A 17,687-nucleotide genomic window follows, 5' to 3' on the forward strand; every position below is an offset into this window, starting at 1 on the left:
TGGGATCCACATGAGCTTTCCCCCTGACTGGCAGGACCAAGGACTAGGAAGAGGGAAGGTCACCTGCACATCTGAACCCCTTCCCTGGCTTAGACCATGCAGCACCTGCTTTCAGGAGCAAAGGACCTACAGGACCTATTTCGAGACCTAGAGCTAGTCTTCTCCATTTGCAGACAGGGTATATCCCCATAGGGAATACGGATAGCTTTGCAATTACTGATAAAACAGTGAAAAACTGTTTCAGGTATTGCACCAGTTGCTGTGTTTCTTTGGTGAGCTTTCCTCTTGAAAAATGATGTTTTTCTTAAAGGAAAAAAAAAGTCTTGCTTGAAATAAACATTCAGGGAATACCAGAGAGCTGCAGAATACCTAGCAGCTCTTAAACAACCTCCTCTTCATTACTATATTTAGCCAAGATTTCCTTTGCAATAGGAAGTCTTACTGATTGCCGTTTCAAAGAAAGAGCCACAAAAAGAGCAGGAAAATGGATTATACAGTGAAAATGAGTAAGTGCAAAATGTAGAAAAATTTGAAATGTAAAAATTAGCAGGCTACTTGAAATAAATATTTTTAAACAAGTTAACACTCTAGGAAAAAAAAACCACTTCCCAACTCCCTTTGATTTCTAATCTCTTTCCATGTAGGGCTGTTCCAGGAGGATGTAGCTGTTCTCTACAGAAGCACATTTCATTACTGAGATGTGTGACTTTCACCAAATAATTTGTTCAGCTGCATGAGCACACACGGCCTAATCTGTCCGTGTTCTGTATACGAGCCGTTGGCTGTGGGAAACACTGCCATCATGCCAATTGTCCTGTCTGGGACGAGAGACCCACAGCCATTGCTCTGTGCCTCACACGCAGGGCTCAGCATGGGAATGGCCAGCTCCATCCCAGAGCTCTGCACACACACCATTTAAGACATATATCTTTGGTTTGTTTTTTTTTTCACTATCAATCAAATTTTTGATTATTATTATTTTGAAATGCACCGTTGTGAAGCTTGTCCAAGTGCTTCCCCATGGGGTGGCCAAGTCTTCTGCAGAGCAATGTGGCTTGGGGGGGCTAAGACCAGGGTTGTTGTTTTGTTGCCGTTAAGTAATACCAGAGAGAGTGCAAAGGAATTATCAGTTCCTGAATCCTATTTATAGGAAGAAGGTAAAGATGTGGATGTTAATCCCTGGAAGAATAACATGGCTAAATTTAGGGGAAAAAAAGTTAGTTTCCACCAATATTTGGGTACTTCCTTAGGAAAAAAATTAACAAATAAGCCTTGGTTTATATAATGCCTGTTCTGTCAGACTCTAACTAATCTGCGCCAGGCAGCTCCTCTTGTTATCTTCTCACAGGCAGGTGGCTTGGGGCTACGCCAGCTCCCTGCGTCAGGTTCCAGCAGGGCTGAGGAGCAAACACTGTTCCACATCCCGCCCCCATTTCAACATTCCTGTGTTCAAAGCAGGAAGGAGAAACGCCGGTAGTGGGCCAGGCTGAGGAGAGGGGACAGCTGACCTGGAGAAGGCGGTGGGTTGGAAACGGAGCCAATGACCGTGGTTTGCGCAGAGCAAAAAAAAACTCGCTCACGGGTTTCCCAGTGGAAACTGCTTCCCGTTGCGGGGAAAGGTAGTGGCCTCCATCTGCAGCTCCCCCGTCTCATGGGAAAGGCGTTACCCTGGGAACTGCAGCAAACTTCCCGCCTGCAGGCTGGGATGAGTCCCCAGAGCAAAGCCCGTCTGTCTGGGAGGATAACCGTGCCAGAGAACGGCCTCGCACACAGGGACATGCAAACAGATGGGTGCAAGAAGCTCTGTTTTAAATCAGCAAGAAGCAAGCAGCAGTGTTGTCTGCTCGGCTGTTGTGTTCACCTCTGTGCTAGGACAGATGGCAAAAGGATCCCAGAAATTGCATAGAGGGATTAATGCTGTGACATTTTTGACTACAAGCAAAAGCGCTGTAATGTTCAGCCCCCGACTAGAGGCATACTGATGTAGGAGATTTTGTTTCAACCCAATGCAGGGCCAAGTGTCAGCCTTGCAGCATGGGTCTGAGTGATACAGATATCGGCAGGCTGGAGTTGGGTGGGAGGCAGGTGTTCAGTTTGGGATTCTCCCATCTTAGACATCCTCATTAAAATAAAGAGCATCAGGAAAAAACTGCATTTCATTAGGAAAACTGGCATCTCTTTTCTATTACTAAAATGAACAAGAAGGGAGCAAAACGTATTACAGGTGGAAAAGCTGGATGGGATCTGCAATCCATCTGCTGATATAAATCAACATAACTCAGTTGTTTTCACAGAAGTGCTGCTGATTTACACCAGTTGAGGGGCTGGCCCATGGTATCTCTGTTTCAGGTTTAGCCCTCCAGGGCTTCTAAGGCACAAAGCCCACCCTGAGACACAAAAGGTTTGCATCAGCTGGCTGAGAAAAGCCTAATTGCAGCACACATGATGGTTCCTTTGGAATGGGGCAGCGGCTCACTCCCCAGGCAGCCAGCACTCTCCCTAGGACCCCCAGACAGTCCATTCAAACCTACCTGCCCCTGCTTGCCAAGAGGGTGTCCATGGCCAAAGAGTCCAGGATGGCAACAGCATGCTTTAGTGTCATAGCTTAGTGTCCAGAAAAGAGGTGTCTGGGTAACCAGGAGAGGGTGGCCTGTGTCCACCTCAAGATAGCAGAGGTGAGATGGACCCCTGTATTTTCTGTGATCCCACAACCCTTCCCTGAGACTGGCATGGTGTGAGTGCCTGAGTCAGTCAAGTGAAAGGCTGCTCTGAGAAGGTGGAGCGGGCTGAAATACTTCTTAATTGGGTACAATACATGCCAAAAAAGTTCAGGTCCAGGAGGGCATGTTGGGTCTCATCTACTACATGGAATGGACGGAATTCCCTTGGGGATATCTCTGACAGAGCAAGGATGTTTCAGGTTATTATGATGTTAAAGTTTGGCACAAACAATACCTAGTTTATTTAAAAACGTTCAACCAAAATAAATTATTTCTTCCTTCCACGCATCTTTGTTTAGCATTAAACCTGTGGCTGCTCCTACATTTCTACCTCTCCTTTCCCCACTGAAAGAGAATGTCAACAACAACTGCCATACTTCCAGGAAAAATTTCATCTAAGCTGTGCTGGCTGGGGATTTGGAAAGCATACCATCTCAAGCTCAGCACACTTCAGTGCTTCTTTTACTGTGTCACATGTATATGCTGAATAACTTAAGGCAAGATTAGAGTGGATGTGAGGAGTAAACTTTTTACATGGGGTCTAAAGCCTATAAAGAAATCCCTAGTCCTCCAGTCCCAAAATATTTGTCACTACTAATTAGGGTTACGACAATTAAAAGCCCAGACTGTTGTCACTCAAACAGCATAGCACAAGCAGTAGGGCATATGTTGTATGGCATATGTTGTGTGTCGTCTTGGATGCAAGGAAGGCTTCCTCTTCCCTCACGTCCTGCAAGCAATTGAGCTGTTGCACAGCTTACAGGCAAGGATGACATGTAGCTTCACGGCATCTGGTAATGTCCAGTTCTCTCTATGCTGCTGAATGAATCTTTTTTTTTTTTTTTTTTTTTTTTGCCCCTGAACAACCCCATGAAAGGAGCCATTTCTTAAAGGCAGTGTAAAATCTGAATTTGGAGTAACCTAAGGAAAACATCAGGGAATTCTTAATAAACCTAATGAAACTGTCTCCCAGAATATTACTTCCAAGTATGTGGCCATCCTACTGCTTGGCTATGTGTCAGGGAGAGGACTTGTGGACCATCAGGGCTCACTGAGGCCCAGTGAAATAAAGATTAACCTGTAGGTCACAGGAGATGCTTAGCATCTTTAGTGGCTGAGCCTTTGCTGAGCAGCTACTAAGCTAAAGTGTAAAATGCAATCAGCAATTATTTTAATGAAGCAAAATTCAGCAATTTAACATAGGGAAGAAGCCAAGAGGGAAAAAAAGGTGTCTGGGATTTGACACAAAAAAGGGACAGCACTCCTTTCAAACCTCCTGTATGAGCCACCAGAGTTTCCATCTTGCTCCTTGCTTTTATCTGCCAAAACCAGCACTTTGCACAGCTGGGAGAGAAGCAAAGAGTGGGAACTATCTTTTAAAAATAATGTTAAATGGAAAGTTTAGTTCTCTCCACTACCCGTGGCTTCACACAATGTTGATGTGCTCTGCCCAGCACAGCACAGTTCAGTATGTAGCATGCAGACATTCCTCACCCCCAGCATGCACAAGCCAGAACTCTCATGCGTGTTGATAACAACTTACCCGAACATCCAGCTGGATTTATCCCATAAGGAGCTTTGGGGCTGCAGCAGTAGGGGAGAGGAGGGATGGCAGCACAGGCTCCCATTTGTCATGTCAATACAGACCAAAGTGCTTTCACACTGACTGCTCACCTCCACGATTTCCAGACATCAGCTTGGAGCTTTGTTTGCTACAGCTGGCCCCACTTCTTTCTTTTTACCTCTCCTTTGTGCTCGGGACTCTCCTTTTCCCAGTCTGCTGCTCAATTTGCTCCAACCAGAAGATCACCTTCCTGCAGGAGAAGTCATCTCCTGGGAAGCACTGTTGCCCCCATCCCCCTTTGCAGACAGCTGGGGCTGGTCTGCATCCCCAGTGGAGGTGAGCTAATCTTCCTTCCATCGGCTTGAATCTAAGGTTTTTCACATCATCACAGGCACTGCTCCATTCTCCTATCTTTTAGCTAACATACTACAAGAAATTTGGCAGTGGGCTGACAACATCCTGCAACCAAATTTTACTTCTGAAGAGATTGCCATGGCCCTTGCACTGCCAGCACTGTTTGGTTTTCAATGTTATATTACAATACAGATCTGGGGGAAGCTTTATTTTGGTGCCATTTTGAAAATACTCTTTTTATTAGATTTTTTAAATTAAAATATACATTGTCAACATAAGATAAACATAAATTAATGAAGTTAAATAAGAAACTGAATTAAAAACATAAACAATACAGGAAAATTACTTAGTTCAACACAAAATAAACACAGACACATAACTATGAACTTAAGTAACATAAATTAACACACAAAATGTGGAAGACAGTACCACCAATTACACACTGACACAGACTGAAAACAGGATCTGCAAAGTGGCTGTAGAGGGTAAGATGGGACCAAATGCTCCCAGCATGCAGGATTCTCACCTGTTCTTGCCAGCACAGACAGTCTCATGAGTTACCCCCAAACTCCTGCAGAGTGGGCCCCACTCCTCTTCTAAGGCTTGGCTGACAAGTTACCTGAGCTTCTTGCCATTCCTGCCCATCACAGTGAAGCTCGACCACCATGGGCTACATTCCCACATCTGATACTGCTTTTTTGCTCTTCTAGCTCATATCACTTATGGGAACAGTTCAGAGCTTCAGTCCAATTAAAACCAGTATAATCTATTCCCATTTTAAGTTGTGAGGATTTCTTATCCTTCCTAAATGAGGCATTGCACTTTGCTTGGAGAAATACCAGTACACCACTGCATATGGCACAAACCAGGACCTCCATATTCACCCACTCCTACCACAGCTTTATAATAGCTGCAGTCCTCCTCTACCATCCCACCAGAAGATCCTCTTCTGTTGTGGTGCAGTCTGGGCTCCTTGTAGCTGACAGTGAGCCAATTCTGGCATTAGTTGAAGCTGTCCATAGACTGCAAATCCAGGATGTGTTTCTCCCTTTGACAAAAACCCAGGAAGACAGAGGAGCAGATGGTTCACTGCAGCCAGTACACAATCATGTAACAGGCTGTTTTTTCATGCCACCTCAGAAATGCCCTAACTGCATGTTGCTGGTCTGGCTCTTGGGCAGGGTGTGATTCTGTGGAAAGGACTCAGCCTGTTTGACAGCTTTCAGCACAACTGGGAACCAGGTATGTAAATATCTCACACAGAGGAAAATGGAAGCACCACTGAAATATCAAATCTCTCTGGAGTATCAAAAAAAAATTGGCTGAAATCACAGCAGGGGCTAAGTAAGCACAGCCTCTCTCCCAAACACCTTGCTATGGTCATGGTTTAGTATCTGCAGTTAGATCTGTCTGTAGTGAGAAGTTACCAGCTTTTATCTTCCAGAGGTTGTGTGTGGCTCTAATAAAATACACCAAATTAATAGTAGGTGTGTTCTGAACTCTGTATAGTTCCTTTCATCCAGAAGGGTTCCCAAGCACTTCACAAATGGTAAGCACAAAGATCACTCACCCACTTTGCCCTCGCAGGGGCAAAAGGAAGCTGCCATCCTGCACCAGCAGCACTACACAGCAGTGCTTTTAGGAAGGAGTGAAGGATAACTTACCGACTAGAAACAATGAATACTTACCCTTTAAAGGAGCCCCTGTATATAGAGCAGACTGTGCAGCTCACGTGTGACACCTGCAACCTACCCCCTACCAAAGCAGGTAAGGTACCACGATGATCCCAAGAGCAGACGCGGTGCATTCCCGCCCGCAGTGGCGAGTCAGCGCATGCGGCGTGCAGGCCATGCACCCGGCCCTCTGCAGCCCCAGCTGTGGACACTGGCTGGCTGTCACACTAAGGGAACAATCACATGGCACCCTGCAAACATGGGCTGCATCCCCTTTGTGCTTTGGGTACATTCTGATGCTTCCCATCACCTAAGTAATGCAAGTTCCTTTTTTCAGTAAAAGCCAGTGTAATGACTGGAGTGAAGTAAGCACATTTTCCTTTAAAGTAAAATATCTTCCAAAGATAAAAATAACCCTTTTCCCAGATGTCTTTTCTTGATGCCAAATCGAAGAAACTTTGGAATCCATTCCTGTATCCCTTCCCTTCTAGCTGTCTGTTCTGATAGCCACTTCACCAGCATCTCAGTGTATCACCTTTTTATACCTTCCACTTTTTCAACTACTATTCTCTACCAGTAAGAGCTTAAACCTTTGTCATTATTGCAGGTTGTGAATACTTTCCATATCCTCAAATGTTGTGATCTATTTACCCAAGCTGGTAGAGCTGGGAAAGTGAAAAAGTGGGAATGCTGGTAAATATATGACAGCTTTATGAGATTACCAAGAAACTAGTTAAAAAGAGGACATCAGGCAGCAATTCTTTCACCAGCCTTACACCTTCTTCACTGCTTTCATGGTTACTATTTATAATACATCACAGTGACACAGCTGTGCAAAACATCACACAGTTCACCTGAGAAAGATAAGATTCCATCAACACATTTCACATGTGTGACACCATACTCATGAATTAAGGAGTGAGTTTGACTTGGACTCTGATCCAACAGTACGCAAACCAAGAAGACATAAAAAACAGCATGAGGCAGTAGCAGCGGCCAAGGAGTGAAGCTCAGCATCAAGAAGATGGGGAAGCAGCAGTAGGGAAGAGCAAAAGTGACAACATGGGGCTGGGAGACAGCTGAGAACATCAAGGAAGGGACAGCCAGGCAGGGCAGAAACAAAGGCTTTCATACCTGTATAATGCAAGAGAGCAGATACATACGGAACTGAAATGAAACATGCAACTGTGGGTTTCTCTGGGCACTGAACTGGGATGCATTTATATCCTGAGATAAGAATTGTTCAATATAAAATTACCAAAAGATACCAGAAAACTAAAGCAAAGGAAATGCTACCATGATAATGCCAGTTTTCATCACTGCAAGGAGGAGGAGGGTATTTTAGGCTCCAGACAGAAAGCATCTTGGGCATGGAGCATGATAAATACATTGAATACAAGATCTCCAGTCATTCTTGTTTCTGGAAGAGTTATCCTTGCATGAGAAATCAAGGTGGAGCACTGGCACCACAGCCATTTAGGATGTCATGTGGGACTTTGTCTACAATGCTTCTGGATGAGAATACAAAACCACGAGGCTGGTGCTGCTAACACAAGCAGCTCCTGCTTCCCAGCTTCTCCTTCTGCCTGTGGCACCTCTGCCTGCTATGGTTAGTGAAGCTGGGCCAGTCTGTCGATCCAGTTATTAACCTGTGCCTGGGAACTGAGACAATCTTCAGTTTTCATTGACTTGCTGTACAAAATGTTCCATCTAAAATGTCCAGGATTCTTTGAAGAAGGGTCATTTGAAAACTTTCATTTTTGTGTCCTTAACCTACAGTCTGCTTCCCACACAGCTCGAACACAGACCCTCTCATCCTTCACCTTATTTTCTTTCAGCACTGTGTTGAATTTACCACTTGGAAAAGCTTCCTGTTTCTTCATACCTGACTCCCTGATACATTTCACACATCTCTCCTCTGTATCTGATGTCTCCTGGTATACTAACTTTGAAATAAATATCCCAAGTCTTTTAGTCTCACTACATACTCACATTTCCTCCAGGACTTAGCAGGAGCGCTGGTTTTCCTGTTAAGTATTGCACTCTTTACAGACTGCAATATGAAAGATAAAGCACAGCCTGCAGTGTATCACATACAAACTTGCAGGCACCCACAGCAGGCCTGTGCACATCACACCTCTGTATACATTGCACTGGACCTCTATGGCTTGAAGTAGGCAGGGAAAACACAGGAAAAGCGTTTCCCACAGACTCCAACATCCAGCCAGAAATCTGGCATTTGCATCTTTGCCTTCCTCAGTCCTGTGGAGCACTCTCTGGCTGATGCTGGTTTTGTCTGGAGCTGACAGGTCCTTCCATCACTTGGGCTGAGTTTCACAAGGGGCCCTGGACAGCAAATGCCTTTTGCTTCTCCGAGGTTGTGCAACTCTTCTCCCTGTCCTCCGGCAGTGTCAGAGCCACACAAGAGATTCTTTGCTTTCTTCATGTAAAGACCTTTTCCAGTCCAGGAGCCTAATGCTTCACAGTGTTCCACATCAGTCAGTTCAGCCAGAATTTGTAAAAATTCTGCCTAAAGAACAGATCACTACTCTGGCCACTATCTTGTCCTTTAAAGCACAAAGACGGAGACCTCTTATCCTCTCAAAAGTGGTACATGTGTGGGGAGTGCCTTTTGTTCTTAAAGAAATACCAGCTGGGGATAAAATCCAGAGGTCTCAGCACTGAGTCACCACTTGGATACTGAGTCAGCAATTTTAACACTTCTTTTCTTCCAGGGAAAATTCCTTCCCTGGAATACAGTCATTTTAGGAAAGTTTGAATTCACGTTTGGGTATCATGGCCCAGGCTTATCTAAGTTACCTGCTGAGACTGGTATCCATAGGTTTAATCCCTGACTGTTATTGCTGGAGTACCCATTGCTGCTTTTAGAGATAATGCTCAAGATGCAACAAAGGACCCCCCTCCTGTTTCCTCCTTTATTAAATGCAAATGGCTACCAGTGCAAGTTAGGCAGAGACTTGGTGGCTTCCTTTGTGAGACAAAAAGCAGCAGTAGTTCCCCTAAATGTACTCATTAAAATATATTTTCCTTCTACTCTTGGCCCTGAAGGATCATCTCAGCTTATGAGAACTAAGCTCCTGTCTATCTGATTATTAAATAATTTCTAAAGCAGATGGGAAACTACAGTGGTTTAAACAGCTAGGCTGAGACTGCAGGGCTAAAAATAGTATAGCAGGCTCCTTTTAATTAGTAAGATGATGAAATATGACAGAAGAGAGAGATGTAGATGTATGGATTTGTGTGTATGTGTGTCTTTAAAATTAAGTTATTACCTCAATACTAGGTATTATTTATAACATATATGATACGTGGTGTCTGATTTTTATGATGCCATTTATCTTCACTTGGGAGAGAAGACAGGCTAACTCTGCTTTCATAATGTCAATCCTTGTTGTATTCAAAAGGAAAATTGTAGTAAGATAAACCTGACACCACGTGCAGTGCCATCCTTTTTTAAATGAGGTGGATTAGTAAGTGCTCCGAAGCAATAGACTGTCAGCTCTACAAGTCTGTGACATCGACTGTTCCCCAGGGCGTCCTGGAGAGCATGGAAGAGCCAGCCTAGCTTTATACCTGTGATTCCAGAGCACAGGAGCCTGGCATAGGGCCAAAGGGGTCAGGTACTGTGATGTTTATCCTACCACTGTGCCACCTATGTATTTTTGAAGACTCTTCAAAACCTGAAGAGAGAAGAAAAGACATCTGCCATCCCTTTTCTCCAGCAGTGCTGGGTTGCACGTGCCCTGAGAGTGTTCTGCTCCACCATGCAGATGTGGCCCTTTGATGCTCACCAGATGACTGATGACCATGTTTTGTCCTGGAACCACAAAGCTGCCATGAAACACATGGACATCACAGCTGTAGACTTCTGTCAGGTAAGTTGAGGAGGCTGAGGTTGCCTGGCCTGCTGGGGGCTGGACCAGACAGATGTTCCCTCACTCCAAGGGGAACCCAGACAGGCACTGCAAACCCTGCCCTTTGGTATAGAAGGACCTGACCACAGTGGGCACAACCCCCTTTTGGCTATTGCACTAAGGTATCAGCTGATACTTTGTAAGGACCTGGAAGCAAAAAGTGAACCATCACCATGGTGAAAACTGCCCTGTCAAAATCTTGCTGTTAGTGTCATGCTTAATGTGGACCAGAAAGAACCTGGCTTTCAGAAAGATTTGGTGCAAAAACTGGGTGCATTTGTTAGTCATGAGATGCCTTCTGTTGCTCAAAAGTATCCAGCCAAGGAAGACAAGACAGTGGGTCTTGAAGGAATTGAAGACTGGTATAAAAAAACATGTAAAGCCCTGTTCTTTCTTATTCCCCATTGATCCACGTGAAGGTGCAAAGCCTCTGGCTGGCTAGCAGAACTCCATGGTGTCTTGCTGAAGTGTGTCAAATGGTCTGGAGCTAACCCCTGTCTCCTGAGTTATGACTCTGAGATGAGCAGGAGCCCTGTGGGTAAGATGACTTCCACTTGTTCCAAGTCTGTGCTCCCAAAGCCAAGTGTACCGCTTTCCACCCAGTGCAGGGGACCAATTTGGAAGCACTGAAATGTTGGGGAATAGAATTATTGGGATCAATAAAAGAACTGTGCAAGCAATAGGGCTGGAAGTTTTTAGGCTTGTGTGTGTGAGAAACATTTTCCGTGGGCAAGTCCCTGTGTGAAAGTAAACAGTTCGGCCTGAGAACATACAGGGAGTAAAGAACTTGCAGGTGTGCTGTCCGGGAGTGAACCAGGGGAGGTGAGCACAAAATTCTTTTGATCATAACAAGACTGTGGAAACTTGCCAATGTAGGTCCAATTATGTAGAAACAGAAATGTGTCTCGATAAGCTTTAAGCCACTTAGGAGCTAACAAGCTGGTATACTATATAAGTGCCTTTAGACTGCTAATAAACGGAGTTCATTTATCAACCATATTGGTTTGGCTTCTCTTTCTCGCTCCCCCCGCTGGGGATCCGGGCTCCTCGTCCCGCGCGGCTTCCAATACTGAAAGATTTTTCAGGGGTGGGGCTTAACCCAAGTTAAGAGACAAAAAGCCTGCAGTACTCTTCCCAGTTTGTCAACACAAACCTTTATTGTTTCTCTTTCTGAAGTGTTGTATTTTCTCCTGTCTTTGTCAATCAAGAGATAGTGAGACCCAAGCAACCAAAACAGGCAAACTTAGAGAGTCTGTTTTTTTTTCACTCAGGTGAAGACTCACTGTCTAAGAAGCTGGGCATGTCTGGCCTCCTGGCTACAAGTCAGCATTCTCTGATATGGAAAGCAACACTGTAAGTACAGTATTTTGAGCAAGGAAGGGATCATGAACCTCTACCTCCATGCTCCTGCTCTGGCTCTATGCCACCTGCAATGTTAGTGGAACAAAGTTCTCCAAATTTGAGTACAATGATGTAAAAGGAAGGGCTCTGGAAGAAAGGGGGTCCAAGAGAGCTGGTCAATATTCAAGCATCAATTCTTCCAAGCTCAAGACCAGTGTATTGCCATGTGCAAAAAATCAAGCAAAGGGGGCAGAAGATCCCTTTGGATGAGCAGGGAGCTTCAAGCAAATCTCAAAGAGATTCTGGGATGTGGAAAAAGGAACAGGCCACATGGGAGGACTAAAGGAACAGTCAAGAGTATGTAGGGATGTGACAAAGAAGGCCAAGGTCCATTTGCAATTAAGTATGGCAAGGGATATCAGGACAGCAAGAAGGGTTTCTACAAGTACATCACCAGCAAAATGAAAATTTGGGAAAATGTGGGGCTGCTACTGAATCAGATAAATGTCCTGGTGACAGAAGACACAGAGAAGGCCTGGCCAATTACTGAATATGTGAGTTTTTAATGCTGAGGTTGGGAATCCCAGACCTTGGAGGTAAGAGAGGAAGGCTGGAGAAAGGAAGACTTCCCCTTGGACACAGAGGGCTGGGTTAGAGATTGGCTAGGCAGAATTATGTGCCATAAATCCATGGGCCCTGATGGGATATACCCAGAATGCCGAGGGAGCTGGCAGATGTTGCTGCTAAGGTACTCTCTATCACCTTTGAAAAGTCATGGAGAACAGGAGAGGCACCTGATGAGTGGACGAAAGCCAATGTTACTCTCATCCTTCAAAAGGAGGAGAACCTGGGAAACTACTGGCTGGTCAGCTCAACCCCAGGAAAGGTGGTGGAACAGATAATTCCGGAGGTCATGACCAAGCATGTAAAAGAAAAGGTGGTCACGAGGAGTAGTCAGCATGGATTCACCAAGGGGAAATCATGCTGACCAATCTGAAAGACTTCCATGATGGCATGGCAGGATGGGTCGATGAGGGGAGAACAGTGGGTGTTATCTGCCTTGACTCCAGCAAGGCTTCTGACAGTGTCTCACATTACATCCTCATAGGTAAGCTCAGGAAATGTGGGTTGGATAAATGGACAGTGAGGTGGACCAAGAACTGGCTGAATGGAAGAGCTCAAAGGGTCATGATCAGTGGAATAGAATCCAGTCGGAGGCCTGTAGACAGTGTTCCCTAGAGATCAATACTGGGTCCAATCTTATTCAACTTGCTTATCAATGACCTGGATGAAGGGACAGAATGCACCCAAAGACAGTTTGCTGATGATATGAAACGGGAGGAAGGGGCTGATACACCTGAAGGCTGTGCTGCCATTCAGCAGGGTCTTGACAGCCTGGAGAAAACTAATGAGGTTCAACAAAAACAAGTGTAGGGTCCTGTACCTGGGGAGGAATCAACCCAAGTACGAGCACAGGCTGGAGGCTGACCTGCTAGAGAGCAGCTCTGCAGAAAAGGACCAGGGAGTCTTGGTGGATGACAAGCTGACTATGAACTGTCAGTGTGTCCTTATAGCCAGGAGGGCAAATGGTATCCTGGGATGCATCAGGAAGAGTGTGGCCAGCAGGTTGAGGAGGGTGATCCCTCCCGAGGCCACATCTGGAGTGCTCTGTCTAGTTCTGGGCTTCTCAGTACAAGAAATACAAGGAGCTACTGGAGAGGGTCCAGTGGAGGGCCACAAATATGACGAGGGGTCTTGAGCCTCTCTTATGAGGAGAAACTGTGGGACCTTGGCCTGTTTCATCTGTGGAAGAGGAGACTGAGAGGGGATCACATCAATACATACAAATATCTCAAAGGTGGGTGCGAAGAGGATGGTGCCAGACTCTTCGCAGGGGTGCCCAGTGACAGGACAAGGAAAAACGGCCTTAAGCTGAAACACAAGAAGTTCTACCTCAACATGAAGAAGAACTGCTTTACATTGAGGGTGGCAAACACTGGAATAGGCTGCCCAGGGAGGCCATGGAATCTCCCTCTGGAGACAGTCCAAATCCACCTGGACACATTCCTGTGTAACTTGCTCTCCTGCTCCTTAGCAGGAGAATTGGACTAGGTGATCTCCAGAGGTCCCTTCCAACTGTAACAATTCTGTGATTTCCCAAAATGCTGGGTCACATGCCTACAGCCAAATCTGAAAATTTCCCCAGGGGTCAGCTGGTCCTCCCAGTGCCAAACAGAGCAGCACAGTCTAGAGATGGCCCAGATCCACAGGCAATTAATAGTTCAGTCAATCTGGGAGACTACTTCATCTCAATTATGGCTCTTTAAGGCAAATAAACTTTTAGCCATTATTGTTTTTGAGATTTCTGTTACAGCCATCACTGGAAATGTGACCTCATCTTAATCTGCTTGCAAAATAGGCTCAGTGCTCCTCCCTTGAGGAGAGACAAACTGGGGGGTCTGTTCCAGCCAAATCTTAAGCATGCATTTAGCTGTGCAGGGCCAGCTTGAACATGTGATCCTGTAATGAGCAACCACTAAAGCACAGTGGAGCCCTGGAAGTATGGACTGCTGAATTGCTCGACTCCTACACAGCTGGGGAGCTGCAGTGCATTTTGGAGAACTAGAGCATACAGAATTAACTTTGTCTTAATTCAGTCCCCCGAGTATGCCATAAAGTTCTCACTTTGGTAATGCTGTCCTCTGAGGACATGTCAATGTAGTGACTATTTTCTCATCTGATCGCAATCACAAACTGCCATAATGCAAAGTATAAAAAATTCAGACCCTTCCTAGTTCTGATAGCTACCATGCCATCAGAAGATGAGATTTTATATCTGTATTAGGAGAAATGAAAGAAAATATTTACAGTATGCTAGCCAGTAAGACAAAAATGAACCAAAGTGCCGACCAATCTACAATAATTTTCTTTACAGCTACTTACATTCTAATCATAGCATCCCAAACTGAGCTTGTCAAGTTACCCTTCAAATCAAATGCAAGAGAAAAATCCATCCTTGGCTATGCAACTATAAACCCAGCCAGTCTAGTAAAGTGAGAGTTACTCTTCCACGTACTTGGCAAATCTAGGAGCAGAATTTACCACTCGGTGTAAATATTTCTGCATAGTTTGTTTAAAAAAAAAAAAATCTTTCCTACTCCTCTCCCTGGCAGACTCTTAGAAAGTAGTAAATATGCAGATGGGCATAGTGATATATTTTGTATCAACATATTTTAAATGTGTGCATATGCATTAGCTATATAAATACATTCCCCAGGAAGTCTGCCAGTGGATGTACTACAAAGCCTTGTATGTTACATTTGGGTTTGCTTGCGCAGTAGCACAGCAGCGTCAGGAAGAACTGCTTTCGGGTTATTTGCTCTACAGCAGCTCACAGTTACCTGCACAGCTTCCTGTTTCTCTCAGTATAAACAAAGGTGCTATATTTATATGCCGTGTGTGTATGTAGTGTACATATAAATATACATTTATACGCACATACGCAAGAGTATCATAGACTCATAGAATGCTTTGGGTGGGAACCTTAAAGATCATCTAGTTCCAAGCCCCCTGTCACAGGCAGGGACACCTTTCACTAGACCAGGTTACTCAGAGCTCCATTCAGCCTGTCCTTGAACACCTCCCGGGATGAAGCATCTGCAGCTTCTCTGGGTAGCCTGTTCCAGTGCCTCACCACCCTCACAGTAAAGATTTTTTCCTAATATCTAATCTAAACCTACTCTGTTTTAGTTTGAATTCATTCGCCCTTTTCCCCTCTTGTGCTCTTGTAAAATGTCCCTCTTGTCTTTCTTGTAGGCTGCCTTCAGGTACTGGAAGGCCACAATTAGGTAACATCAAAGTCTTCACTTTTCCAGATTGAACAAACCCAATTTTCTCAGCCTTTCCTTGTAGGAGAGGTACTCTATTCCTCTAATCAACTTTGTGGGCCTTCTCTGGATTTGGTCGATGTCTTTGCTGTCCTGGGGACTCTGGAGCTGCATGCAACACTCCAGGTGGGGTCTCATGAGAGCAGAGTAGAGGGGCAGAATCCCCTCTCACAATCTGTTGGTCACGCTGCTTTTGATGCCGTTCAAAACACAGCCTGTGCTGCCCAGTACCCCTGCTACTCCACTCCACTTGCAGTATCTGCCTCTGGTCCTGCCCCCTCTCCCTGCTTTTCCTGTTCTGTAGAAAAATTGCTGCACAGACAGATCCCTGAAAGCAAGTGGGACAAGCAGGTCTTGTCCAAGCTCTGGACAGACCAGCTGGAGGTTGGAGACTGATGAAGAACAAAAGATGGAGGACATCTGCCCGCTGCCCTTGAGGTTCCGCTGTCCCCTTGTCTAGAAGGTTTAACAGTGTTATGTTTCTTGCTGTGACTGTGCTCCTTTTCCGGTACCAGTATCATGAACGAGGCAAAGGGTATCGCACATCACTACTTACAAGATCACTGACAGATGGGGGCAAGGAGGAAGAGGCTGCAGTGCTGTGGGTGGATATGTATGTGACACTATCATTATCCATGCATGATGGAACCGTACGGATACTGTTGCAATGGAGCTATGAGAACCATGCTCTTCTACTTCATTGTGCAAGGAAAAGCCACAACAAAAACTGTAGTAGGAATGTAGCAAAAAATTTGCATTTAATTTTAGACAAAAATCAATTTGCTTTTGCAATGATGATAAGCTAGAATGAGCATTATGCCATTTCTCCCCCCCTGCCCCTCCCTCCCCCCCAGTCCCTCCTTTAGAGCTACTATTTAGATGAGCTATGGTATTAAGAGAGTAGCTGCAAAGATGCTAGCTGCAAAATAAAGGATGAGATAAAAAGTCAAGCATCCACATTTCCCCCAACTGAAAATGAAGTTCTGAGGAAAGGGAGGAGGGAAAAGAAAAGGAACTTACCACGCTGCGAGTGAACTTTTCTAGAGAAGTTCTACGACCTTGCTCATTCTCTGGCTTAACAGGGAACAAAAATATGATAAAAATACAGAAAAAAACCTTTCAGCTTAAATGCAGTCTTTCAAAACAGCAGCAAAATATAAGGAAGCAGCAAGAAGAAAAAGTTGTAAAAAAATGTAAAAAGCAGAAATCAATGTTTGCAACAGCAAACATAAGAAATCAAAATGCCTTAAAGAATGAGAAAAATCAGTACTTTTATTCTCAGAGAAAGTCACTTTTCTCCTGTGAGTTTTTTGAATGGTTCATATATGTCTGTGCATTGCTGTGTCTTACAGCTCTTGGTATTGATTTCTTGTTCACTGAATTTTCCTTCTGTTGCTGTTCTAGCTGGGATGTCTGATTCTGGTTAACATCTGCCAAACAGCTATCGGAGGCTCCCAGCTACTTGTGTAGAGAGATGAAAAAAAAACCACAGTAGCTTTCACAGTATTAAAAAGCAATGTGTGAGTGAATACAGCACTGGAAGAAAACCACTGGACTCTTTGCCAGTGAATCTACACTCTCCTATTTATCCAAAGGATAGAGGCGTATTTCCAGTAAGTTTGGCTACAACAAAACACAAGACAGCATATGCATGTCTTTGCAAGGCAACGGAAAGATACAGGCCACTTTGGGGCACTGAGTACGGGACTATTCATATGCAAAAAGACATTCAATTGCACTGTGAGAAGACAAGCATGTGCATCATGGCTTTATTAACATATCCCTGAGAAGGTTGCTCACTGCAGCACTTCGTTCATTTGGCATAAGGGAGATCTAATCGCCACTAACAAGGAAGAACTAAATAATTTATTGGCATATTTGCTGGAATATCTAAGAGAAAAAATTGTTATAGAGAAGAGAGGAAACTCAATGATACAAAAGAAAGCTTATTGCAGTCAGAAAGCTGTGGGCACTGCTGATTTCCAGGAGAGACACTTATTTTAATGTGGTGAGCCAGCAAAATGGGGGTGGTAAGATGGAAGTAAAACTGCCATGAAGGGAATAAGGAGCTACATGTGAGGGAAAACCACAGTAATGATGGTGCTTGACGGTGCACTGGAAATAAGAACTGCACTGGAGAGGCACATACCTGACATATCATCTATTGCAGATTCAGCTGCAGTAACAACCCCCAGGACAAAGCACCAGTGCAA

The 17,687-nt window shown here is 44.7% G+C and overlaps 1 protein-coding gene across 8 annotated transcripts in view; it reads right to left on the reverse strand.

Annotated features, from left to right (window-relative positions):
- Positions 1-17,687, reverse strand: part of RGS6 (regulator of G protein signaling 6) — a 297,223-nt gene that overhangs the window by 27,174 nt on the left and 252,362 nt on the right. For 5 of the 8 annotated variants that reach the window (XM_069017522.1, XM_069017514.1, XM_069017515.1 and 2 more), the window contains one exon: positions 16,495-16,548. The exons of 2 other annotated variants lie outside the window; for them this stretch is intronic. In XM_069017522.1, coding sequence (XP_068873623.1) covers positions 16,495-16,548 — 54 coding nt within the window. Of the gene's footprint in view, positions 1-16,342; positions 16,394-16,494; positions 16,549-17,687 lie in introns of those variants that run through there. One more of the 8 variants, XM_069017519.1, reaches the window with a different exon arrangement.

Source organism: Aphelocoma coerulescens, chromosome 5 (genome assembly GCF_041296385.1).
Source record: "Aphelocoma coerulescens isolate FSJ_1873_10779 chromosome 5, UR_Acoe_1.0, whole genome shotgun sequence".
In the NCBI taxonomy this organism is placed as follows: Eukaryota; Metazoa; Chordata; class Aves; order Passeriformes; family Corvidae; genus Aphelocoma; species Aphelocoma coerulescens.